General features: G+C 55.2%; 1 protein-coding gene across 2 annotated transcripts in view; it reads left to right on the forward strand.

Annotated features, from left to right (window-relative positions):
- SEPTIN9 (septin 9) overlaps positions 1 to 23085 on the forward strand; it is a 104211-nt gene extending 81126 nt beyond the window's left edge. For both annotated transcript variants that reach the window (XM_059828364.1, XM_059828365.1), the window contains 9 exons: positions 2990 to 3181; positions 7402 to 7530; positions 7950 to 8031; positions 8679 to 8816; positions 15318 to 15435; positions 17892 to 17987; positions 18865 to 18961; positions 20515 to 20566; positions 21481 to 23085. In XM_059828364.1, the coding sequence (XP_059684347.1) occupies positions 2990 to 3181; positions 7402 to 7530; positions 7950 to 8031; positions 8679 to 8816; positions 15318 to 15435; positions 17892 to 17987; positions 18865 to 18961; positions 20515 to 20566; positions 21481 to 21616 (1040 nt within the window). In that variant the 3' untranslated portion in view covers positions 21617 to 23085. The remainder of the gene's footprint in view (positions 1 to 2989; positions 3182 to 7401; positions 7531 to 7949; positions 8032 to 8678; positions 8817 to 15317; positions 15436 to 17891; positions 17988 to 18864; positions 18962 to 20514; positions 20567 to 21480) is intronic.
- The last annotated feature ends 3018 nt before the right edge of the window (positions 23086 to 26103 follow it).

The following is a 26103-nucleotide window of genomic DNA, read 5'->3' on the forward strand; positions in this document are numbered from 1 at the left end:
ATTTATTTCTACGATCTTTCTATTTTTGACAAGCATCTGCCGAGAGCGCTCCCTGCCACCCGACACAGCATCCCCGTGTGCCTGTGCCGCAGAGTGGTCCTGCGGCTTGGCCGCATCCTGCCTCTGCTGGCACAAACCCCTTGGAGCCAAGCGGGATGCTGGAGTCCTTGCTAAGAAAAGACCAGCTTAGTGCTGGGAAACTAAAAAGAAAAGTGAAGGTCTGGGTTGCAACATTTCCCTTGGGAATCTGCTGGTGCCACCGGGGTGTTTGTGTCTTTGCACCCCCGCTGTCCTGCAGACCCTCCTAGTTGCGATATATTCATTTTTATTTTATTTTTTCCCAAACAGGAGCCAGGTGCTAGAAGAAAATGCCTTTTAAATCACTTTTTCCCCGCAGGCGAGCTGAAGAAGCGTGGGCCGCGCCGCCGGCTGTGCTGCTTGAGCACATCCCGGGTGGCAGCGCGCCTGCGTGCTCCGCGGTGACAAACCGCCGCCTGCCATCGCCCCGTGCTTCCTGTGGCTTTTGTCTTGCTGGGGGCTGGGGAGTCCTGAGCCCTCCTTCTTGCACTGAAGGCAACGTGGCGAGGCAGCACGTAGTGTCTGCGCCCTGTGCCGGGGACAGGTTTGCCTGCACGTCCCCCTGCCCAGGGAGGGGGTCAGCCCCTTCTGCACGCTGCCGGCTGCTCCTTAGCGGAGCTTGATAGATGAGCAGGAGCCAGGAGGTGCTGGAGATGCTCCTGGCCTTTATCGCAAGCGGAGGGTGGCTTTCTGCTCTGTTTGTTTAATTTCTTAATTTTTCTGTGCACGCTGCTGGACCTTATCTGAACCAATTTCCCAGGCTGCCGTCCTGTCCCGCCGGGCCAGCGCGCGTCGGGCTCTCTGCTGCGCATGCAAGCGATGCCTGCAGGAGTTAAAACCGTTGCATAACCCAGCGCTGCTGCCGGTGGTAGCATATTTTCCACGTGATTTAGTCTTTTTTTTTTTTTTTTTTCCTAGCGGTATGTAGGGTTTTTTTCCACTTTTGGCCTTGCTGTTTTGGAACGGGGCTAATTTGGGATCTGCGACGAGACCTTGGGCACGCCGGGCCAGTCGGCTTTGCAAGGAGCAGCGTGGCAACGCGTTGCCAGCTGTGCAGGAGCCTGAGTCTGTGTGTGCCCGGTGCAAAGCCGGGGAGGAACGTGGTGCTACCGTGCGCGTCAGCTACGGCGTGTTTGCTCTCTAGCAGCTCTGTGAGTAACGCTGGTCTGCACAGCCCGGGATTGAGGGTTGGAAAAAAGGGTTCAGAGTGACCCAGTGGTCTTTGGGATCAGTTCTGGGTTTGGTTTTTATTATTTTTCTATATTTTTTTCTGCTTGGCCTATATTTGAGCACGCGGAAGCACGCTGTGCTTGTAGGAAAGGAGCGCTTCTGCCTTGCAGACCCCGGCAGGCTCCAGTCTGATGCTGCTCCCGCAGCTCCTGCCCGTCACTGGAGGAGAAGGGATGATGGGCTTGTGTTTGGAGGAGCCCCTTTGGACCAGCCACGCTCCTATAGACAAATCCCTTCGGAGGGAGGGAGAGAAAACCAGGCAGCACCTCATCAAAGGCCAGAAATAACAGTGGGGTGAGGCACATGAGCTGAGATCCGTATTGCTATTCGAAGGAATGAGGGTGAGGACTTTGCAATAAGTCCTTTGTAAATGATAATAGTGATTTTAATTAATAATAAATAAATAATGAAAAATAATAAATAAGCTTGGCAAAAGGCTTAACAAAAATCAAATGCTTGCCTAGGCTGGTGGCTGCAGGGACCCGGGCACCGAGCAGCAGCAGCAGCCTAAGGTGCGGAGGCTCTCTCAGAAGCGTGTTTTCCTCAAACCTGCCCCTCCGTGCCTGCGCTAGAGGGGCTTGCCCTGCACGGCTGATACCTCCAGGAGCTTGCAAGGACCAGGGCTGAGCTTGTGCATGCTCTGCCTTCGGGCTTATTTGCTGTGCCCGCTGCGGGCAGTGCGGAGCAGCTGGGGCAGGGTGGGAGCAAACTGCGTCGCTCAGTAGTGCATCGAGGGCAGTTTGTCCTTCCCGGCGGCAGATGCTCCTGGCTGGTGGCTGGGGGTGTGGGTGGTTCCCCAATTTTTGGTATGGAGGTGTTAAATGAGGCAGTAGGTGTATGTTTGCCTCTCCTGAAGCACTTTGCTAACCTGGAGCTGTCTTGCAGGGGAGGCAAGCGCCCTGTCTCTGGGGGAAGTCGCAGGGTTTGGGTTCCTCGGTCGGATGTTGGCAGAATTAGAGCAGGGTCGTGAAAGCTTCGTGACTGCGTGGGTGTTGTCTAGCACCACCCGTTTTGATGCAGATGGGTTGGTTTTTGGTTTTTTGGCGAGAAGCGAGCTAGGGCCAGCAGCCTCTGTGCTGTGTCAGCTGGAGCTCGAGGAGGGCACGTGTCTGTGGACTTTCTGTGTCTGCAAAGCCATCCAGTTCCCCGAAACGTGGCCACAAGGCATTCCCACCAGCAATCTGCATAGCACTGTAATTACAGTGGTACGGAGGAGCGGGCAGGCTGTGTAGGTCTGCAAGCCTTTAACAGCAGCGCCTGGGCACAGGGCCGTGTTGCTAAAAGCCTTTGTCACTCACTAAATAAACTCCTGGACTTGTGCTGAGGACTTTCTTGGCGCTGGGTCCTGCTCCACGGTGGCGGATTGGCTGCATGTGGGACCTGGTGTGCCTGCTCCCTCCGTAGCAGCATTCCTTTGCTGCGACGGGCTTGGTGATGTGGGGAGGGATCAAGGTGAATCCAGTAAGTTAAGGAGGCGAACCCCAACTTCAATGTAATCACAGGTTAAGGAAGATCCCGCGTGCCTCCTCCCTCTTAGCCTCCTGATGCCCTGCGTCCTCGCTCGTGCTTTATTCCCACTTCAGATGCAACAGGCAGCTCCTTTCATTCCCTGCCAGGAGCAGCATCCCGGTGTGCTCGGCACTGCCTTCCACCCCTGACCACCCTCTCTTTGCCTCCGCAGGTCCAGAGGCAGTTCCCAGCCACGCACCCGGCATGACGGACGCTCCACGGGATGCCGGCCCCAAGCAGCCGGCACCGACGCGGCCGGAGAAACCCGCTGCGGACTTTGGCTACGTGGGGATAGACGCCATCCTGGAGCAGATGAGGCGGAAAGCTATGAAGCAGGGGTTCGAGTTCAACATCATGGTCGTGGGTGAGTTCTCCCCCTGCACCAGCTGCCTGCGACGTGCTCGGCGAGTTGTTTTTGTTCTTCTGGGATGATGTTTGTCCTCTCTCGAGCCTCCTCAGGAGCAGCAGCTCAGGCTCAGCGTTAGGGTCTTTGCCTTAGGAGTCAGCAAACCCCGCTCCCGAGGAGCTGGCTTGAATTCAGCTGTCGTTAAAGCTGGTGATGTGACGTGGCCCGTGGTCCCACGCATCTTCCCGCGTCTTGGGGTGTGTTACCCATAGGCACATCCCAGAGGGCAACACCCCGAGGGGTGTCGGGATTCATTGAAGCCTGGCAGAGACCTCCCTTGCCCGCTCTCCTGGGAGCCCTGCACTGGCTTGAGCAGTCAGAGAGCTCAAAGGGTTGCACTGCTGCTGGTATACCAGAGCCTGGATCTTTGCTGGTATTTCCAGCAATTTGGCTAAAACTTGTAAGTTTTCTCGTATTTAAGAGATTGTGCTGAGCAGCTCAGACAGCAGATGCAACTGTGCTACAAGTACTAGGGAAGAAATGCCTCATGTGATTCACTGGTGGGAATCAAGAGCAGCAAGAGGGTTTGCCTGGCTTGGTTGTTTGGTTTGAACGGCTTCTGCTACCAGTGACTCCTTTGGGGACCTGCGGTGTGGCATGGGGGTGATGCAAGTGTCCCAGAGCGTGTCCACACGCAGGGAGGGAGGGCTGGAATTTGTGTGTCCAAATCCTGCTGCCTGCAAGCTCCTGTTCATTAGCTTTCTGAGGCTGCAGCGTGGATGGCATGAAGGAGCTTTATTTCAGCTAGAGGCCACTGGCTGCATTGCTGCTGCTCCGACTGCAGCCTCTGCTGTGGGGGTCTGCGCCCCTGCAGCCCCTGGGCTGCCGGTGCTGGGGACTGCACCAGCCGCTCACCAGCAAAATGCTGGGTATACCGGAGAGCTGGGCAGACACCGTGGGAGGCCATGCAAGGGGGAAAAGGGAAAAGAAATGAGCCTTTTCTGCATTTTTCCAGCTATCGATGTCTGGCCTGGTCCTGTGGAGCCCCTCGTGTGAGCTGGGCTGTGCTCCCCCAGGGCTGGGCTGCGCGGGCAGCAGCTCTCCCTGCCTGAATCTCCCAGGGGAGGTGGCGGGGTGGTGGGGGCTCACCATCCCGCTTCCTCCTGCAAGGACTTCACACAGAATCACAGGATCACTAAGGTTGGAAAAGACCTGTAAGATCATCAAGTCCAACCATCACCCCAACCCCACCATGCCCACTAAACCGTGTCCCGCAGTGCCACATCCACATGTTCCTTGAACACCTCCAGTGGTGGTGACTCCACCACCTCCCTGGGCAGCCTCTTCCAGTGCCTGACTGCAGGTTTGTGCGGGATTGCCCATGGGGTAGGAGCCCCCACAGCCCTGGGGGGCTTCCTGGGGTTGTGGGAGGGCCTGATCCAGAGTTTGCTAACTCAGTACAAGATATTAGTGTGCTATAGCATCCCAGCAAGCTCTGCTGATGCTCTACCTTTCCCATGTTGATATTTTCAAACATAAATTGATCTATGGGGAGGGCTCCTCAGGCTGAGAGACCACTGCAAACCCAGTCACTGCAGAACCAGTTCTTGCAAGGTTTTTTAACAAACCCATGTCTTTGCTGCCACTGGAGCAGCACTCCCGGGATGAAGGGATCGCAGCACTGATCCTGAGAGTCTGCAAGCGAGATTGCATGAGCTAAGCCTATATTTCCCTGCCAGAAGAGGCATCCGTCCCTCTGCGAGCAGGCTGTGCTGCGGCAGCACCTCGGCTTTCTGCTTTGCAGATGCGGAGGGATGTTCCGGAAAGGGTCCGGCTTTGCCTTGGCAGCGCTGTGTGTGGTATGAAAGCCCGTGCTGCAGCGCGGCTGGAAAACATTGTTCTTCCCTTGGCAGGCTCTGGGCTGACTGTTTACAGGCTGGGGAATTCGTGGCAGCATAAACAAGTCGAGCTCTGGCCCTCCCAGAAGACGCAGGGAGGGATGCAGGAGGAGCAGCACCTCGCGGGGTGCCTCTCGGAGAGGGGATGCTCTGCTGAGGCTGGGAGGCAGCAGCCAGCCCTCATCCTGCTGCATTTCTTCAGGGGACGGTCGAGCTTCTAGGGAGCCTCTAGTGCTCCTCCTTTATTCCCATCTAGTCTAAGCTGCGAGTCCTTGCACTGAAATCATTGCAATCCCTGTTTTACAGGTGGGAGATGCAAGGAGGGAGGTGACTTCTGCACGGGAGGTGGGAATTGAGCGCCACTGCTGGCATGGCGTTACTCTACCCGCACCGTGTCCTGGTGATGGGGCTTTTTGAAAACCCTGTACCCTGTGTACCGGGGTCTCTGTTCAAAAGGGTTTTGCCAGCCTAACCGAAGCTCTGAAAGGAGACTTCAGGCTGAGATCAGCTTAGTCCCATGTTGTCTAAGGCTGTGGAGATGAGAAAAAAAGTCTATGCTTAAAAAAAAAAACCTCAAAGCACATCTTTCGTGTTCAGTTTTTGGTGCAGAGCAGGTGGAAGGAGAGGAGAGCTGGCCAGGCACAGTGGGGCTCAGCCACTCTTTCCCTGCCTGACTTCAGCTCAGGGAAACACGCTGGGCTGCAAAGCAGGGGAGGTGGAGGCGGGTCCGCCCTGCGCTCAGCCATCGGGTCCCTGGGGTGCAGCCGCATCCGTCGCTCAGCGAGGTCAGCCTGCGGCTGCGGTTCAGAGGGGCACATCACATCCGTGGCTGCCGATGGCTCTCGACTCTGCTCCCTTTCCAGGCAGTCTGGCTCCGGTGGCTTGGACAGGCACGAACGCCGAGACTGGACGCCAGGAGCTCTAGCAGCGTGTCTCCCTGCTTTCCTCCTCTCCCCACGTGTTCCATTCAATGATGAGCAGTGCAATGAGAGCTTTGCTTTGGCTTTCTGCGTTCGCAGCTCCCGACCTGTTTGCGCTTGGCCCCGTGTGTTTTCAGGCAGCAGAGGACTGGCAGCACCAGACCCCAGCCTGGTCTGCGTGTTTCTTCTGCAATCCAGCGGTGATAGCAGCTGGTGAAGAGGGTTTTCCTGTGCTGGATTGCAGCCTGCCATCAGTAGCATTGCAAAGTCAGCTCTAAATTGCTGTTTGATCAGGGAGCAGGGAGTGGGCTGGCCAGGAGGTGATGCCCAGTGCTGATGTCCTGGTTAACCCTACCATTGGCGGTGCCTTTGGCAGCCTGGATGTGTCAGGGCCCTCGAGGACGTAGGTGAAATCCTTGCTGGCTTCATGCTTAGAGATACTCCGCAGTGCCAGGGACATGCCGATGGCGGTGCCGCGATAGCTGGCTGCAACGTGGCTCGGCAGAATGGGGCCAAAGGGGCCCCGGCGGTGTGTGCAGGAGCTCTGCAGTGATTGCAGGGGGCACGGGACATCTGCCCTGAAGCCACGTGTCTGCTCCCTGCGTTTTGAGGCGTTGCTCTGTTTTCTTTGCTCTGGAAAAATTATTTTCCGAGCTTGTGGGGCAACTGCTTTGGAGAGTCAAGAGCTGCTGGTGTCCTTTCTGCATGGATCGAACTCAGCTCTGGGATGTAAAGCATGAAAATGCTTCTCTCTAAAAGTTTGGAATTTGATGTGCTTCCTGGGACGTTGTTTGTGGGACTCAGAGGAGCTCCTGGCCTAGACCTGTTTAAAGGAGTCTGTGGAGCCAGCTGGTCCGATTGCAAGAGCAAGTCCAGCAGGGAAGCAGCAGTGGATGCTGCAGGGCTGAGTTTGGAAGGCTGTTGCTGCTGTAAATCCTGTCCAGCTAAGGGCTTGCCAAGCTGCTCCTAAGTCTTCCCTATGGAACTGGTAAGGGGAGGCTGCAGGGGGGTAAAGGCACAGATGAGGATGCTCCTTCCTGGGGTTCCCTGGTCCCTGTGCTGTTCTTCAGGGCTGCTGAGTGTCACCGCAGCCCTTAAAACATCCCCGACGATGTCTGCCTGTCCTCAGGATTGCTGTGATTTCGGCTGGACGCAAGGAACCGGCTCTTGTCCTGCTTGCTCCCAGCGAGCTGGCTGCTTTGGAGGCAGGGAAGGTGCTTGCTGCCTGCAGCATCCACCTCCCCGGGATGGACTTGAGCTCCTTGAGCCTGGGAGGCTGCAGGGGAGCAGCTGCACCTCTTACCTCCCTCCCGCAGATCCGGTGCGGGCTGAGTCTGTCAGCATCCCCATCCTCTGGCCCCTGAAAAAATAACCCGGAAACAAGAGAGTGCTGACTGTGGTTTATCCTGCTCTTTTCCAGGTCAGAGTGGCTTGGGGAAATCCACGTTAATCAACACCCTCTTCAAATCCAAAATCAGCCGGAAATCTGTACAGCCGACTTCTGAAGAGCGGATCCCCAAGACCATTGAAATCAAATCCATCACTCACGGTGAGGCTCTGCAGATCCCACCTGGTGCTTTGGCTTTTGGTCCTGCTCTGCCTGGTGTCTCCAGGGGATCACAGGGGTTGTGGACCTCCACTAAACCTCAACTCTCTTCTCTCTGAAGGGGCTTTTACAATCCAGAGATGCTTGCAGGGCTGAGAAAACATCTATTTTTTTCTTTACCCACCAGCACCGACTTAATTGTGATGGAAGGGAAGAAGTGAGGTGGCCGTGGGGGGTGGCATTTCAGGGCAGATGTGGTGCTGCATCCCGTTGGAGGGCTGATTTGTGCCTGTTAGAAACTATGAAGGTGCGTTTCTCCCCTGGGAGCAAGCTCCAGCCCTCCAGCTGATTTTGGGAGGGTGGGCTTGGCCAGAGCGCCCATTGACACTTGCCTCATGCACTGGCTTTCCTCTCCATTTCAGAGATTGAAGAGAAGGGGGTTCGCATGAAGCTCACGGTCATCGACACCCCAGGCTTTGGAGACCACATCAACAACGAGAACTGGTGAGCTGGGGACCGGTGTGGAGGGAAGATGGCCGAGCCCCAGGGCATCCTGACCCAGTGCTGGTGCCAAGGGCCGTAGCCTGGCCCTGTGCCGCCACACGCTCCGCGGGGAGCAGGGGAGAGGGTTGTTGTGGTGGCTGCGTGGTGCCACGCTCCCCGGGACTGATCATGGGCCCTGCGAGAGCCCACAAACATCCTGCTGTTCCCGGCATGAGACAACCTTTGTTTGTGGCCGGGAGCAGCTGTGTGCCGGCATGGCTGGTCCCCGGACCTCGCTCACGTGGCTCTGAAGGCTGAACTCTGCCGTGTGTCCCTGGGAGAGTGGCTGGCTGTGCAGGGTGGCCACCCTGGGCCGGAGCAGGGCTGGCCTGGCTGGCTGGTGGCAGGTGCCTTCTCCTCACCACAAGCTGGGCTGGGCTTGTGGGGGCTCCTGTGCCACGACGGGGTGCGAAGAAGAGCTGAGGGACTGCCCTGCTCAGCAGCCGGGTGTTTGAGTGTGTCTTGGGTTTGTTTTATGGGATTCGGTAAGATGCTGAGCATCCCCGGCTCGGCGGGCTCTGCTTCACACAGTCAGGTCAGGTGGGAGGTTCAGAGTGGTCCAGATCCCTCACACAAACCCAACGTCCTATGTTCCTCTCGCTCTGTAGCTGGCAGCCCATCATGAAGTTCATCAACGACCAGTATGAGAAGTACCTGCAGGAGGAAATCAACATTAACCGGAAGAAGCGGATCCCCGACACGCGGGTGCACTGCTGTATATACTTCATCCCAGCCACTGGCCACTCGTACGTACCCTGCCACCCTTGCTCAGGCCCTTGGGGCTTCCCTCTCCTGCGTTCGGTCCTGGGCAGCTCAGCCATCAGGGTCGTCCTTGGGATCCCCACCGTGTTTCCTGGGGACTTGAGGAGCTTGAGGAGAGTGTGAGGCTGTCCTTCCTAGGGCTGTAGCATCTGGAGCCCTCACAATAACACAGGAGAGCTGCTATACCCCAGAGAAATGTGGTGTTTCCTCTTCCAAGGGGACATAAAAGCCTCCGTGAGCTCCGATTAGCTGCTTGCTTTGCTTTGGTCACCTTGCTTGCTCGACCGAGGATGGACACCAGTCGCTGAGCTCTCAAATTGGACGGAAAGGCTGCCTTTGCAAACAGAACATTAATCTTTTTTTCCTGTGCCCCTGCCTTTGTAAGGGGAGAAGCTGTTTGTCCTCGTGCTACCAAGGGAGCGAGCACCCTCACCCTTTAAGGGTATTTTTTAGGCTGTTTGACTAGTCTGCAAGTGGGATGCAGTTTATTCAGCGCAGAGCTCTCCTGGCTCTGGCACTTCTCAAGCGACAGCATCAAAGGCCCAGATCTTGCTCTATTTTTTTTTTTTTTTTTCCTAGGCACGTAGCCCACAGTGAAAATCTGGGGCGCTTAAAGTGTCTTGAAAAATGTGACTTAAAGTGTCACAACATAAAACGAGACCTAAGTTTCCTTTTGATTTGTGTCAATTTCTTCCACTTCTGGCTCTGTCTGCGTGGGGATTTTTTGGGGTCTGTTTTCAAAAGCAAACTTAAGCCGCCAGCACTGTATTAATGTCAGCCTTTTCCTCTTCCCCATGTGGAGATTTATTCCGATAGAAAAGACTTTGTTTTGCTTCTGTCAGTGGGTAGACCAAAAATGCATCCTTCACTGGGAATAAAATGACTGTATGGGCCAGTTATGCTCTTCTTGCATAACCGGCCGTCAACTGGGAGCAGAGGGGCTGACGAAACTTTTATGGTTTAATACGATAAAGCAGAAAACGTTTCAAAAGGAGATGATATTTTTAGGCCAGTCTAGTGTGTTGGTCCCGCTTATCTCAGCCCCGATCTGCAGCCCTGCCTTGGCAGGTTGGGGTGTTGCAGCGTTAGCTATGCTTGAGCTTTTTCTCATTGCTTTGGGTGTTTAACTCTTAAAAGCACGTCCAATGCTTAGACCCTGCAGATACCTACCTGCACAGAGGTTGCAAATTTTGGGTGGCTGCAGCTGCCTTTCCTGGGCTGTGCAGCCGGTGGTGTGGAGCCCCATCCCCGTGTCCCCCACCGGAGCCTCTCCAGCCGTGCGCTCTGGTTTCTCTCACCCGCCGGCTAACAGCAATTGTGTGGATATTCAGCTGCTTTTTTTCTTTCTCTCCAGCGAACATGTGTTTCCAATATCTGAGCAAGCCCGGCGGTTGGAGGCCGTTGTTGCTGAGCCCTGTGCTGATCCTCCTTCTCCGTAGCCTGATAGCCCGGCTGGGGCCAGCACTCGCTCCCCAGCCATGGCTCGGGGGGCTGCGCTTTCCTGCCCCGGTGTCAAAGCCGGCCTCCGGCTCGCGCGTCCCCTCCTGCCGCGGGATGGAGATAAGCCGAGGAATGAGTGAAGGGGGACAAAACCCATCGGGAGGGAGAGGTTGGTGGGAAATTTTGCTTCTCTGAGAGCTCGAGCAGGCGTTGGCTTTCTTTTCTGCTCCCTTGTGAAGCCCAAGTAACGTTTCTCATCATCGCAGATGGGCTTTCCCCAGTGCTGCCCGTGGTCCGTGGACATGAATGGATGGCTTGGCCACCTCTCCTGCTGGGTGGAGCTGCTGTGGCAGCGCTGGTAGCAGAGGATCATGCTCATTTTGGAGGACAAGGGTTTGGGAGGCCATGTCATGGGGTTGTCGCACAAGGTTGAGTGCAGGTTTGTGCCCCTGCTGAGGCAGGCGGTCCGTGGTCCCTTGCAAAAGGACATGGGAAGAGCATCGAGGGCCGTGCTGCGGTGCCTCTGGCTTCTCCGGGAGGCGATGGGGAGCACGGCTGGCAAGGGCAGTGGCTCGTAGTGCTGCAGGGACCTGCAGAAGGGACATCTGCACCCAGCTGCGAAGGACCTCACCATGGCCACGTGGCACCATCCGTGCGCTCCCCGTGCTGCTTGCCGTCCCGGGATGCTCAGTGCCGTCCGTCTTGGGATGGTGCTTGTATGGGGCTTGTTTGCGTTCCCTTCAGGGACCTGCTGCCCTCACTGTGTGATGCAGCCAAAGCAGCGGTGAGCGGGGCTAAGCCTGCCAGGTCATTGGGCGAGAGCTTGCTTTTTTCTTAAATAGAAAGGAGAGAGGGGGGAAAAAAAAAAGCAAGGTGCACAGATTCAGAGGCTGGAGCAGAGCATTGCTCAGCTGTTTCAGTCTGGCCTTCCCATCTGGGCAGCTCGAGGGTTAATCAGCGGAGAAGCTTCTGCTGCTGTCTCCCTTTGCAGGGAGTTCAGGGCAGGCTTTGCAACCCATCTAGTTCGCACACACCCTGTCCTTCTCGTAACACTCCCGTAAAACCACGTTTGCGAAGGCTAAGTAACGTGCTGGCAGGGGCTTTTGACTGCAGCTGCGCAAGGCCGGCTCTTTGCCACCCAATAAATATCTCAGCTCTGACCCCTGTGAAGCACTGCTCGGCTATGAAACGGCACTCTGAAACACCGCCCCGGCCTCAACACCCCTTTTCTGCCTGTACCAGAGCTGTTGGCTGACGGGCTGCCACCCACTGCCGCTTTCCCCGCTAGCTGCCCCTCTCGGGTGCTCACCAGGTCCCTCGAGCAGGGTGACGGGTCCTGGTGATGGGGCTGGGTGACTGCTGGGTGCTGGCTGGTGTTTCCTTAATGCACGGCTCAAATTCTTGCTGCTAGTTTGATCTGGGGCACAACCAAAAGGAAATAACTTTGCAGCTCACCGTGAATTTTGATTCTTCTAATGGCATTTCAAGGGAACCAGCAGGAATGAGCCTCTGCTTAGATCCTGTCCATGCATGGTGGCTGCGGGCGATACAGAAATGTGTAATGTGTACCCAGATGCACTGCTTTCCCCAGCCCCATAGCAAGAGGGGACGGGGGAGCAACCAGCACTGGCTGGGGTGGGCTGAAGCCTTTCCTACAGCTCCTGCTCCAGCCCATCCACTCCCCTTAGAGCTCCTCCACCCCCTCCCAGCTAAGCCCAAAGTGTGTATCTGTCTAGTTGCAAGTCAATAATATCAGGGGCTGTTTGGGGAAAGGGAAGAAAACACACGCTTTTTCTTCCTGAGCTCTACCCTCTCTTTCGTAATCTGCTTGGAGCAGATTGCGCGCACCCAAAATGAAATAATTCGCTTTCTCTTGCTGTTTTGCCTATTTGTATATCTAAGGGTTTCACTGCTAATCCTCGCCAGGTGCTGGCATCGATGTGTTGTGCAGGTGAACCAAGTTCAGATACCTGGTGGAGGCCGGCACTGCTGTGCCGGTGGCTTGTCACGGGGTGGTGGTGCTTAAACACTAAAACTGGTCCCTGCAGATACCAGCAGAAGTCTCTGCTGTCCTGGGCTGTGCCTCGTAGCAGGAGTTTAAGCGGAATTAGGTCTGGGCTTGCCCCATCGTGACCTTGGCCATGTCTGCCTGGGTCTGTACAGGGCTATTAGTGCAAATCAAGCTCTTTGTGCTCGTGATCACCTTAAGCCATTCATTCTTCTTTGTTGTCTTCACGTAAATGTGACGTCTAGGGACAGGTCTTGTTCTTAGTGAAAAGAATCACTTTCTTTTAAATTCTTAAGGCTTTTGGGGCTACCCAGCAGGAGTTGGTAGAATATCTAGAAACTTGCAAAATACCCTAAAAAAGTACAGTTTGCTCTTCCGGGGAGTCCCTTACTTCCCTTCCTGTTCTCCAGGGTGGCGCAGGGAGGTGCCCATGGGAGGTGACCTCCATGGCCGAGGCACTCGCAGAAGCCCATCGGAGCAGAAAGTCATCTCAAAGGTGCCTTGGGCTCTTCTGGCTGTGGGTGCAGACCGGCGTGGGACACAGTCACTGTGCCTGCGTGGGTGCTGGTGGACACGGGCAGGGGTATGGGCTGGCCCTGGCTCTGCCTCCTGCTCTCAGGCTCACTGCTGGCATCCTCTGGGTATCGGTGAGGGCTTGGTAATGGGGCTCTTATGTGTCAGTCGAGCTGAAACTCAGGTGTCTGGCTGATTGTGAGTTCATCTGCATCAGTTACGTATGCATCTTGGTCTTCACTCTATAGAAAAGCTGATGAAGGAGGCAGGAACACAGTCTCAGTAGGGAAGAGGCTTTTAGAGGGGAAAAATTGTTTGGAAAATAGCAAAGAGAGAGGAGGGGAAAGAAGTCTTCTGGGAAAGGAGCATAACTGCATTACTTCCTTGGAGGTCTGGGAAATACATTATGCAGAGCTCCAAACAATGTTTGCCAGCAGCAAGTCTGCTTAGACATGTCCATGGGGGTTTCCTTGTGTTTTCTTCTTTTTTTTTTTTTTTTTCCCCAATAGCTAAACTCTTTCTTTTCTGGGGCCGAGGGTGATCTGTGACTCCTGAGTTTGTGTTAGGAACTCGTTTGTCCGCACGCTAACGACGTGCTCTGGGCTATGCGTGCTGATAGCGTGCAGGGCGAAGGTCCACCTGGCACGGTCCAGCCCCATCCGTGGGAGAGGAGTGAGTTTGACCAGGGAAGGGCTCAGCTGGGTCACCAGTGCTGGCTGCGCCAGAGCAGCCTCCAGCTGCCTTTTTCAGATCAGCCAGAGCTGAACAGGTCTCTCCGGGCTAGTCATCCCTCCCTTGGTGCTGGAGCCAGGCAGGGGTGGCCTCGCAGGATGGGGATGCTGCCTGGTGACTGCTGAGGAGCAGGATCAGCCCCTTCCCCTTTGCACTCGTGTGACTCTTGCTGGTTTTGTGGGAGCCATGCTGGGTCTGCCAGGGTCTCCAAGCCCTTCGTAAGGCCCGAAAAGACCATAGTGGGGTTTGGCTTGAGCGTGTTGGCAGTAGGTGCTTTCTTGGCCATGTTCTCCCCGGGTGCTCTACTCTGCTCCATGTTCCCCCACACAGGGCTCCTCCTGGGTGCCTGCTTGCACCTGGGTGTTTTAAGTCAGTGTCCCTATTATTTTGGTTTCTTCCCTGTTGCCGTGGGCCTCTGGTTTGTGGCACAGGGCTGGGCTGCCCTTGGGAAGGTCTCACTCTTGGCCCCAGCTCTGCCACTGAAGCCTACGGCTCCTCCGAAACGTGACGTCACCTCTCTCTGCCCCAATTTCACCAAAGATGAGTTGGGTCGTGTCCTGCTGGCACATGCCACCACTGGCGGTCATGAGAATGTACGAGTGGCAGAAGTGTCCCTTTGCTTCTGGGGCTCTGGCATTGACCTTTCTGCCCCTTCCATGTCTGCTTTTATCGAGGGCTCGTTTCAAACAAGCTCCTTAATGCAAGAGCACCCCGAAGGTGTTCCTGTACCCTGGTCTCCCCTGGGACCTCCAGGTTTCCTTTTTTCAAGGCCACATATGCTCAACTGTCCTGCATGGGCGGGTGTCCCATCACCTCCAGAGCCATCGAGGTGTCCCAAGGAGGGCTTTCCTCTAGCTGGCTTGGGAACCCCCAGCAGTAAAAATGCCTTCAGGGAGGACTGAGGAGTGAGGGAGGGTCATGGCCACGTGCCCTCATCACTGTCTGCAGCTGGACTGCAGGCCTCGGACGCGGAGCAGCGTGGCACCGGAGGTCGCGTCCGTGCTGTCAGCGGGAGCATTTAGCAGAGAGGGATTTCCCGAGGGGCTGATCACTGGGGTTATGCAATCTCTGCAGCTTTCCTCTGCTGAGACTTTCATTGTAGAGATTTTCTGGTATTTTTGCCCTCTAGAACAAGTAGCATCTCTTCTGTGCTGTGTGAGCCCCTGGAGAATTAGCAGAGCCTTTTTTAATCCCAACCGATGGATGCGAGATGCAATCCTGGCTCGTGAAGGACAGCGGGCTAGTGCTTAGCACAGGAGGGAGCGTGAGCAGGAATAGTCACCTGTGGCCATTTCCATGTTGTGCTCTCCTGGACGATGGGTTACAGTGGGTGACAGCTTGAATAGGGCTGGAGAAGGTTTCACACCGTGGTCTCTCCCCAGCTTGATAGGTACATCGTGGCGGGCTGGCCCCGCAGCCAGCATCGCCCGTGCTGTCATCCCGGCTTCGCCAAGGACGCGTGTAGCTGTGGGCAAGTTCCCGCAGTCCTCCGTGGCGGAGCATCTGTGCAGAGATAAAAGCCCTTTCCCACTTCACGGGGCTTTGTGAAGCTTCACAGGCGATAGCGGGGCGCTTTGAAAGGGAAATGTTTTAAGTGTTTGTCTGCAAACCACCTCTGAGACGGATGCGTGCTGTCATGCTTTTAACAAAATGTCTTTATTTGTCCTATCTGAAAGGAAGCGATTCCCCCTCCATGTCCAGTCTTTGAATGCCCCCTCTCTGCCGGGGGATTCCAGCAGCCCCCACCTCGCTAGCGGTGTGCGAATCCCCTTTTTTCTGTTGTATTTTTCAGGCTCCGACCGCTAGACATCGAGTTCATGAAACGCCTGAGCAAAGTGGTCAACATCGTCCCCGTGATCGCGAAAGCCGACACGTTAACGCTGGAGGAGAGGGATTACTTCAAACAAAGGGTAAGGGGCTGGCGGCTCTTATCCGGGCTCCCATCTCTTGTCCCCCATCCCCTCCTGCCCCTTTCCCCCTCCCCGGCTCCCCCTGCCTTCCCCCGGCAGGGCTGGGAAGGCGAGCGCCTGGCCGGGAGCCCAGCGCATTCCTTCGGCTGCAGCGCTGAGCGATCCCACGTGGCCGGAGGAAAGGCCTGCGCTCCAAGCAGTTCCTTGTGTTTCTCTTGGATCTTTGTCAGTGCAGGATAAGTTTCGAGCTCTAAGTCTTGGGGCCTGTTTCTCCTGCCTCCTTTGTTATTGTTGTTGTTATTTTCAGGCTGGTTTCTGTTATTTTGGGAGGTAGATGAGGCTGCACATAGAGGCTGGAAAACCCATCCTGTGCAGCATCATGCACTGATACAGGAACCAGGCAAAAAAATGTGTGGGTTTGCTGAGCTCAGCTGGGCAAGATTTATGGGGCAAGCAAGGCATGAAATTCCCTTCGTCGGGAGCTGGCGGTGGGGAGCCGAGGTGGGGCTGTCTGAATCCGCAGCGAGGCATGGGCTTTCCTCCATGCACACACGCCTGGTGCTGCCGAGAGGTGGAGATGCCCCGCTTTGGGGTTCGGAAAGGGGCTATAAATCCGTTTGTGTAGCTGATGGATGTGGCTGCAGGCCTGATGGCCTCAGCATTCCGTGAAGAAGTAAGCAAGCTACCAAGCTCGTTGGTCCGTGAGTCTGAATTGCAGGGAAGTGAAGCGAAGGGAAAGGGTGTCTTGCCAAAAGGGCAATTTTAGGGGCCACCTCCACTGGTGATGGAGAGGACAGCACATTAGCCAAGGGTTGTTCGATGCCTCCGTGCAGAAGAGGATGAGCCACCCCTTCCCACACCAGTGTCTTCCCGGTTCTTGATGAGCAGGATTAGGTACTGAAATATCCAGTCTGGTTTTGGGTGCTGAATCCCAACTCTGCAAGCAGTTCCCTTTACAGTGAGCTAGAGGATGGCTGGAAATGGAGCCAAGAGGTAATCCAGGATCGGCGTGTCCGCCTGTTTGCACGGAGATCTGTGAGAAGCTGATGCGGGAGGATGGGGGTGTGAGTCCACGGTGCCACATTTGCTCTCTGCAGTGGCTTTTGCAGACTGCTGGCTCCGTTCGGAGGTTACGGGTGCACGTATCCGGGTGTCTGCGAGTGGCTGGTTGGCTCTGGGACTACAAAGTCAGTCTGGGACCTAAAATGTCACCTGGGCGCTCTCGGCTGCTGATACCGTCCTTGTGTAATGAAAGACCATGGGGTGACCACCTGGCTCGCCCGCTCTGCACTGGCTCGGCGCAGGATGAGTTCGCCCTACCTCTAATTACATTCCTGATTGTAACCAGACCCCCAAAATCCTTCCAGATGGAGGGAGAACACGTAGCCACGTGGTGTGTTTGCCGTGTCCCTTCTGCAAGGGGCTCGCCCTCTTTACTCTCCCGGCTCCAGGTCCACTGGTGCAAATGAGAGGGCAGGTAATCAGTCCAGGCGGGCACAGGCTGGGACCTTTTCCCTTTGAAAAAAGGGAAAAAAGCAGAGCCCCATCTGCATCTGGGGGTGTAGCTGGTTCGGAGAGGCAATAGGTTTTTGGGTTTGGATCGGGGTGGGCAGGTGATGGTGAAGCACCAGCCTGGCCGCAGGCTACCTACGTTGATGCTAGGGCTGCACTGAGTTAGTGGAATGGGCTCCGATGCCCTGCGGCGTTGGCTTTGTTGGGTTGTTCCCCTAAAAACAGTGTACGGGTGTGGCTGGGGGGTGGGAGGCTGGCTGGGGGGTTTCTCTGGGCTGGATCCACTTCCTTTGCCAGCCTGCAAGGTAGGGCTGACGCGGAGGAGTTTATTGCCATAGCAAGCGATGGGAGCGGGCCTGCAGGCTGGGTTTGGGTTTGCAGCTTTGTTGGAGAAGGCTGATCCTCCGTGCTCCCCGTGAGCTGAGCCTCCACCCGGGAATCAGATTTCAGCATCTCTTCCCTTTGCATAGAGGCAATATCCTTAGAGGCCACTCTTCCAAGCTGTCTGCATCCCTGTCCCCTCAGGTGAGGTGCTGCCGTGACTCCTTTTCCAAGGAGCATAAGCAGACACCAGAAAGCAATTTCTTAAGTTTGGGTTACGTGCCTGGCAGCTACGTTCCCCATTGCTTGGTGCAGCTTGTATTGTCTTCTTGCCTTTTCCAATCCCAAAGCAACACCCAGCTCATATAACTATCTCACTCTCAGCCTGAACCGTGTCTTGGCACCAGGTTCTTGCAGACATTCCAGGGCAAGCGCTTGGTAGGTGTGCAGCAGTTAAATGCAGGTCTCTCTCCCCAAGGTGGGCAGTGTTTAGGTTGGAGAGGGAAGATGTTGCTGCTGGGCACTGCTCACGAGAGCCTCTTGGGTCGGCTGGGAGCTGCCGCTGCGGTGGGAATGCAGCTCCTCTGCCCGTGGCTCCTTCACGTGTTCCTCTTCTCTCCTAGATAATGGCTGATCTTCTTGCCAATGGGATCGACGTGTATCCTCAGAAGGAGTTTGATGAAGACTCTGAAGATCGGCTAGTGAATGAGAAATTCAGGGTTAGTGCGTGGTGTTGCGGGTTGGATGTGTTAGATGGGTCCTGCAGCTCTGGGTGCTGGTGGTGTCCTGGGGGGGGTCTCTTGCAAAGTGCCTCTATTTTCTTTCCAAAGCTGCTGTGCCCCTGTCCCAGGGGTCTGCCCACGACCAATAATCCCGCCAGAGCTCAGAGCAGGGACAGAAAGAGGGTGAGGAAGGTACCTGGGGAAGGCATCCTCTCCCATCCATGTCGTTGCTCCTTCCCCCAGCCCTGTTCCTCAACCGAGGGGCAGGGAGGTCCCGTGGCCCCTCGCCCTGCCCCAGGGGCAGGGAGTGCCGGTGTCTGCCCGTCCCTGGCTAGGGGAGCAGCCTTCTCAGCGCCTGGAGGTAATCTGCCCTTAGCCTGCTCTGCTTTTGTGGCTGTCAATTCCTTGCTATAGGAAGTAGCTAACAGGTTTTTGGCTCAAAAGAGTGGATTGGACAAATTCAAGGAAGAAAAATGTCTTTTAGGGACTCTTTAAGTACAAAGACACCACCTTGGATCAGGAAATGACTGAGCCACAGGTTGCCAAATGCTGGGGGCAATTCCCAGGGAAGCACTGCAATACCTTTGCCCTGGCTGTGTGTTGGCACCCGCCAATGAGGTACTGGGCTAGACTGGTTTTGGGCTGGTTTTAGACTGGTTTTGGACTGGGCACGTGTGCGAGAGATGCTGCTGCTAGGGTCCTGGGCTGCCTGCAGTCCCCGGCAGACAGTGCTGCTCAGGAGCATCAGGGACAGACCAGCTCATCCTATGAAACTCTCTCCTGAAAACAGCTTGATGTAGGACTTTGCTTGCCAGCTTGGTTTCCTGACCAGTTTTCAGGAGGAAAACATAACCTTGTTTTTCTCTTTCCTCAGGAAATGATCCCATTTGCAGTGGTGGGCAGTGACCAGGAATACCAGGTTAATGGAAGAAGAATCCTTGGAAGGAAGACCAAGTGGGGCACCATTGAAGGTACCTTGTCCTTGTTTCCTGACCTCCTGAGCCCATCTCCCTCCCCTGACAGAAGGTGATGAGGTCCAAAACCAGCAGAAGTTGAGGTGTATATAGTGCTTCCCTGCCCCTCCAAAGAAAAATCACTTCCCCGCTGTTTGGGGACTGGAATACTTTGGCCAATGGTCCTGCGCCAAGTTTCTGGGACTTTGTGTGGCTTGGGGGGCTGCTGAGTGCCGGAGGGAACACTTCTGGGTTTCTTGTGTCCTGGCTTCTGCTAGTCACGCAGTTAAATGCCTGATGGCTGGATGTGAGGGCACACAAGTGACATCTCTGTTTCTCAAGTCCGGATTAGAGCCTTCCCCTGGCATCTGTAGGTCTCTGCACCCTCCACCATGCATTTGGCTGGGGCCTATGCGGGATCTCTTCCTTCTTCCATCTTCATCCCATCAGCATCTTCCTTTTTTGTCACCCATTTTATATCATGGTGTAAAGGCTAGATGAAGGCTCCTGGCTCCAGTGCATCTACACATTTGCTTGTCCCTGACAGCCAACTGGCACGTCTCCAGTGCCACCCCTCTTATCTTCCTCCCCTTCATTTCATAGGTTTCTCTCATTTATGAGGCTTTTTAGTAGGAATCCTGTGTTGAGGGATGGCTTAACAGAGATGCCAGCAAAATCAGTGTATTTTAAAGCTCTGCTGCCCTCTTGTGCTGTGTCCTTGGAAGCTCTGAGGGCTTAATGGGCCTCATTAAACCACTCACCTTCTGCATGTGGCATCTGCCTTTAGCACCGGGAGACCCCAGGATCCAGCCATGGCCACTGGCAGCCTTTGCAGAACAGTGTTATTTGTTGTCTTGCCATTTCTGCATTATGTTCAAGCCTGTTTGGGTGGAAAAAAAATGAAAAAAAGGGAGTTGATCCTTTAAATTAAAATGCCTGGTAAACTGCGAGCCATCAGACTAATTGTGATGGAGCAACACCCCTTGATTTTTCCCTCTTGCAAACACCCTTGCATGCTCCAAGCCCTGTTCAGACAGCAGTAGCCTTTGTCAGCGAGAGATTGCATCCTTCCGCAGCACCGGCAGACCGGGCAGCACAGTCGCCGACACGCCTGGGATGTTGCAGGATGCTCGTGGTGAAGCTATAGATGAAACTCTTCTCTGGAGCCGTGCCCGGCGCTCACTGCAAAGCTCACCCTGTCCCTTTCCCTGCCTTGTTTGGGGCCCACTTAAGCTTGCGTTGGTCCAAAGGGCGAGTCACGGTGGGAGATGCTGCTGGGAGCTCCCTCGTTTGGTGGGAGATGGTGGGAGGGGACTGGGAATGCTCAGTCAGACCTCACCAGCCAGTTGGTCATGCTGAACTGGGGCAGGTACCTGGGTAAGTCACCAGCCTTACAGCAACAGAGAGGGAGACTGTGGGGCTTTAGTCCTCCACCCTATAGCCCCTGAGGGTAAGTCCCCATCTCAGCCCTCCATGCGCTAGTGAAGCCCCACAGGGTCCTCCTTACTCCGAGCGGTTGCCGTACTCATGCCGTGGGTGCACACTGATGGGTTTCTCTCTCTTCCTACCAGTGGAGAACACGACACACTGTGAGTTCGCCTACCTGCGGGACCTCCTCATCAGGTCGGTAGGACTGTGCCCTGTCCCTGGAGCCTTCGGTCACCAGGTGGCATCCAATGGAAGGGGAGAGCCCAGCCCAGCTTGAAAAAGTTGCTGCTTCGCTCTGCTCCTCCATCCACCCATCCATCCATCCACCTGTCCATCCATCCCCTCCCAGCCTGCCGCAACGCTGCAGCCCCTCTGTGAGGGGTGGCCCCACTCAATGGGACACGGCTTCAGGGGGGCTTTTCTCAGCTACAGTGCTGAGTTAGGGGAGGAGAAGAGCAGTGGATGGGTCAGGACAGACTCCAAGATTGCTGGCAGCATGCAACATGGCTCCAGCTTGCCTGAAAGCAGCTGGGAAGCCTTTTGGCCTTAGTGAACCCTCACCAGCCCTGGGTCCTACCCCCAGTCTGAGGATATCACCCTCCTGCATCCGAGGATCGTGCTGTTGGGGGGTCTGGGCGATCACCGGTCTTTCTTGAAAGAGGCGTCCCTGATGCAGGGGAATGGGAGGCTGAGCCCCCTTGGCTTGCTGGAGGGGGCATTGGGCTCCTCCTAAATTTGGCTGCAAGATAAACTCTGCACACGTGAGCTGTTGCTGGCAGATGGTTGTGTGGGGCTACAAAACCTGATCCCAGGGACTCGCAGGACCGGGGTCTTCCCGGATGGGTGTTATGCAGCCAGGGCTCCCGCGTGCCCAAGCACAGGCTGTTGGTAGCAGTGAAGGCTTCTGGTCTTGGCTGCCCATAATTGCCTTTGCTTCCCCCCCTGTGCCCTAAAGATACCGTTAACCAGTAAAGCAGGAGGGGAAATTTGGGCCGGACGGGGTGTTTGAAAGCAGCGTTTGGGGCATGCAAGGGTTGGGGTGGCGGAGGCTGGGCTGGCCAAACCTGCGCCCAGCGAGGTGCGATTGCTTCCGTCTCCCTTTCCTGCAGGACGCACATGCAGAACATAAAGGATATTACCAGCAACATCCACTTCGAAGCCTACAGGGTCAAGAGGCTGAATGAGGGCCAGAGCTCGCTCTCCAACGGCGTGACCGACAAAGAGCTGGTGGCTAACGAAATGTAACCGTCTCGCTCCGTAGCCAGGACCTTGCTCGCTCACGCTCGCTATTTCTCCCCTCTTCCCCCTTTATTTTTATATAAATCCTCTGCCACTGTCCCTCTTCCCACCCCCCAACCCCCTGCCAATGTTAACTGACCAAATAACCAGACGCCGTCTCCGTCATGCAGAGCGGGGCGACCGCTCATCCCCCCTGCTTTGTGGCACGAGTTTTCTTCTCAGCCCCCGGTCCAGCATCCCTGGGCTGGGGACCGTCCCCCTGCAGAGGTTGGGCTCTAGCTGGCCCCCAGTGCTGGCCTGACAGCCAAGCTTGGGGGAGCAGATCCGTGGGGCTGGCAGGGTTGGGGTGCCCTCGGGAGCCCTGCCTGCCCCTCCATGCAGAGGCTCTTCTCCGTCCGTTGAAGGCAAGGGTTTCTCCAGGGGAATGTAGCCTTCAGAAGCAAGGTACGGTGGTATGAAGAGAGCAAGACGGTGCCATCCTTGTCTCCTGCCGCCTCCTCCGAGCTCTCTGCAGCCCTCCAGGACCCGCCAGCCCCCAGCCCAACCCCTCTACCCTGCCTACATGCAATAAACTGGGAGTGTTTAGGTGTCACCTTGCCTGTCACCGACCCCCAGCCAGGCAGAGCGACCTGCTTTAGGAGAAGTGCCTTTTCAGACTGTTACCTTGCAATAGTGTGGGAGAGGGGAGGGAGGGCTTGTCTTGTCTGTCTTTGCAGCCTGCAAAAGGCCTGTGACACTTTGTAGAGACTCCTTTTCCCTCTCCCTTGGACCCTAGATGTGGCTGTTGTCCTGGGAACACTTGTCTATTTATTTTTCATTCAGTTGGGTGGGGTTTTTTTCCCACTGAAGGCTCGGAGTATGTTTGTCCAAAGGGGGCTGAGAGCGGAACATCTCTGCAAAGCGGTGGTGGGAGGCGGAGGGTTGTCCTGTCTGACCCTTGTGATTCTCGGGTTTTTCCCTATGTCAGAGGAGGCTGTTGGGTATTTTTTAATTATTTTTTTTATTGTTTTGGATCCCCTGTGTGACATGTGTACATGTAACATGCTCCTGTGTTTTACTAGTCCTTGTGCAAGGGGACTGTGCATGTGCGGACCGAGCCCTGCAGCTGTGGGGAGGGCTGGGGCGGCGTTTGTGGGTGCTGCGCCCTGTGGCCCCCCGTGCTCTGCCCCCCTGTGCCTCCTCTTTCAGTGAGTCTCCAGTAAGTAAGACCCTGCAAGGGGGTCGGTTAAATAATGCCATGACACAGGAGTGGGTGGTCCTGGAGCAGAGCTCTGCAGTCCTGCCTCCCGCCCCGGCTCTGCTTGCCTTTCTGTTGTCTGCTCCGTCAGTCTCCGTATCCTCTCTAAGGGATAAAACTTTGTGCAAATCACCCTTTTTTGGGGGGGGGCACGTAGTAAAATGGCAGCGTGGCCCAACCTCTAGTGCTGGAAGGTGCCTGCAGAGCCCACCCGATGGTCTCCACCGGGGGCAAAGCCACCTTCAGCACAGGTGACCAGGAGGAAGGAGGAGGTTGCTCTCATCTTGGTGGGGATGCCCACGTTGCTCAGCGGAGGGTTTGCAGGGGCTCCCCACACGCGTTGACCCCCCCGGCAGCCAAAGGGGTGCGTGCAGGGGGGTGCATCGCAAGGAGAATCCGCTCTCCCCCTTAACTCTGGTGTGTCGTTCCCCGCCCCCCCCAGCCCGCAACAGCACGATGGAGCTGTTGGGGAAGAACAACTATCTACTTGCTGACTTGCTATATTTTAGCAAAAACGAAACCAAAAAACCTGTATTAACTGAAAAAATGTAAGTATTTCAAGCGTTAAAAAAGGACTATGAAAGGGGAGAAAATCTCTTGTGTGAGGCACTTCTGCAAATGTCATCTTAAAGTTTTTTTTTCCCTCTAGTTGATATCTCAAGCTGGGCCAAGCAAGACATGCCGCTTTCTCCTTTGTAACCTGATTTTTTTTTTTTTTTTGAAGGAAAAAAAAATAATACAATAAAAAAAACTTCATCCAGATCTATTAAAATGGCCTTTTGGGGGTTATAAGCATTATGACAAATTTAGTCCATTTTTGTATAAATAATAGTGTTTAATATGTATTTCCCAAAATAAATGTTTCGAATGCAAATAGGAGGAGGCTTGTTTGGAAATGTCTGTTCCCAGCCGCGGTGTCATTGTTGCTGCATGGGCTCCACGGGGCTGCGGGTGCTGGGAGAGTCCGGCTCCAGAGCTGCTGTGCTCTGCTCACTTTGGGGTGAATGTTTTATTTACCCCTAACCCCCTTAACTCTTCCTCCCTCGGATAGCTGCCCCAGGTACTCTACAAAATGCTGGAGCTGCTGGTGCCCAGCGCCCTGGGGACCGAGCTGGCACAGCCTGTGTCCTTGCAAATCCCGAGGGAGGCAGGTGGGTCCCCTCCATCCGCTTTCGTGGTGAAGCTGTTTCGACTGCAGTTGCTGGTATTTTTTTTAAGAAGTGGGTTGTACCTAGTTCAAGGCCAGACAGCAGCTTGCATGTCACACAAATGTGGCTTTGGCTTCGCAGGCAGATGGTCTTCAAAACCTTTTGCGACTGCAGGGTTGGCCTTGGGATGCCCTTGGAAGTTGGCTTCACTTTGAGGACTCGCCTTCCTGAAAACCGTGTTTCTCCCTGGTGTCGCAGACAAGACACCGTCCAATCTGGTGTTTTACTCTGTATCTTACATGTCTATTGGGTTTTTCCACCCTGAGTCAGTTTAACTCAAAAGCCATCTGGACATAGTCCTGGGCAACCAGCTCTAGGTGACCCTCCTTGAGCAGGGGTTGGACCAGATGACTTCCAGAGGTCCTTTCCAACCTCAGCCCCTCTGGGATTCTGTGGTTCTGGAACTGTATGAAAACAAATCCAACAGGACAGAAGTTGGGTTGAGTTGGGTTCCTATGGGTGTGTAGAGTACAGGACAGGTTTATGTACATTTTTCTTCTGCTTTTCTGCTGGCACCTGGGTTTCAGAGCAGTGAATCAGCTCATCTTGTATGGCACCCAGTGAGGTGTGCAGTGAAGTTTGTTGATGGGCCCCCCCCTTTGCCCCCATGCTAAACCCATCCCTAGCAATACCCTTTTTTTTTTTTTTGGTGCTATACTGCAGTTTCGTGGTTGCTTTAGCTCAGACACCCCTCACCCCCACAGCTCTTCTCTACCAAATGAGTCTATAGGGGAGAAGCATCGAGATCCAGTTGTTCTCACTATTGTAACCGGCGCAAGATCCAGAGCAAAAGCTCTTGGGGGGAAAAAAATCAACACGTAGTTGTAGTAATTACAAACATGGACCGTGGGCTTTGCTTCTGGACAAATCTGAAGTAGCTTTTGCCTGTATGGTGGTTTTTTTTCTTGTGCTGGTGTCTCGTTTTTGCAGCTTTCCTCAATGCCGGCATCTGACCGCGCCCATGGAGGGAGATGGGGCAGAGGATGCTCCAGGGCTCTCCAGGCAGATGCTCTCCTGGTGACAGATTGAGAAACAGTTTGTGGCTGGGGTGAGAGGAAGGCAGGCAAAATAGCCGAGCTCGGCAAAGAGTGCAGCTTTTGTTTAGCCCAGAGGAGGAGCTCGGCAGGTCGGAGGTCCCTTCATGGGAATGGCGCGGGGAATGGCTTCCAGATGTTACGAAGCTCTGGAGAGGTGGGGTTGGCGAAGGGAGAGCAGCAACGCCAGATGCTCTGATGGAGCAGGGGTTTGTCTGGGGGAAGGGTTTGCCATTGCAAAATCCTCCCCCCGCCCAGAGCCTTGGCCAAAAGGCAGGGATGACCCAGGAGGGGGGCGGATGGGGAGGGTTTGGGCAGAGGAGAAGGCAGGCAAGGGGCTGCTTCCCTGCCCGCGCCCTCCCGAGCTGTCTCGAAGGGAAATTTGCCTAACGATGCTGTAGCTGACAGAGAGGGCCTTGCACTAATGGCTTATTGAGTGGCCTCACTTTAACAAATGAGGGAAATGAAGATGAGTGAGGCTTTAATTACCGATCGGAGCAGGGCTTTGCTTTCCGCAGCAATGACGGGTGCTCGCTCCCCTTCGCCTGGCTGCGGGAGGGAGAGGAGGACCCCCCAGCACAGCCGGGCTCTTGGGGTGCCTGGCAGCGTCGGAGGAGATGGCTGCTCGGCCGGGCTGGGCTGGAGGTGGGTCCCGGTGCCGCCTGACCCAGAGCGCGTCACCACCCGAAGAGGATGGCTATAAACAATAAGAATAAAAGGGAGTATAAATAATTAAAGCAGCTCATAGTGAGTAGTTCCTGAAACGTCTGCCTGATTTAAAAACTAATTACTTGGAGGGTAATCACCACCAGAAGCGCATATATTTACCCACAATGCTGCTCTTCCCTACTCTTCCTTTCGCTCGCCCTCTCCTGATTGCTATCCCAGGCATCAGTGCCAGACATCACTCATCCGCAGCGCACAATAAACTGTGTTGTACTCGTCCATCTCCCTGATTAATAATGTCATTGGAGACCTGTTCAGGGAGGAATAAATCCTCTCAGGGTAGGAGGC

The sequence above is a fragment of the Gavia stellata genome, chromosome 22 (assembly GCF_030936135.1).
Source record: "Gavia stellata isolate bGavSte3 chromosome 22, bGavSte3.hap2, whole genome shotgun sequence".
NCBI classification, from domain to species: Eukaryota; Metazoa; Chordata; class Aves; order Gaviiformes; family Gaviidae; genus Gavia; species Gavia stellata.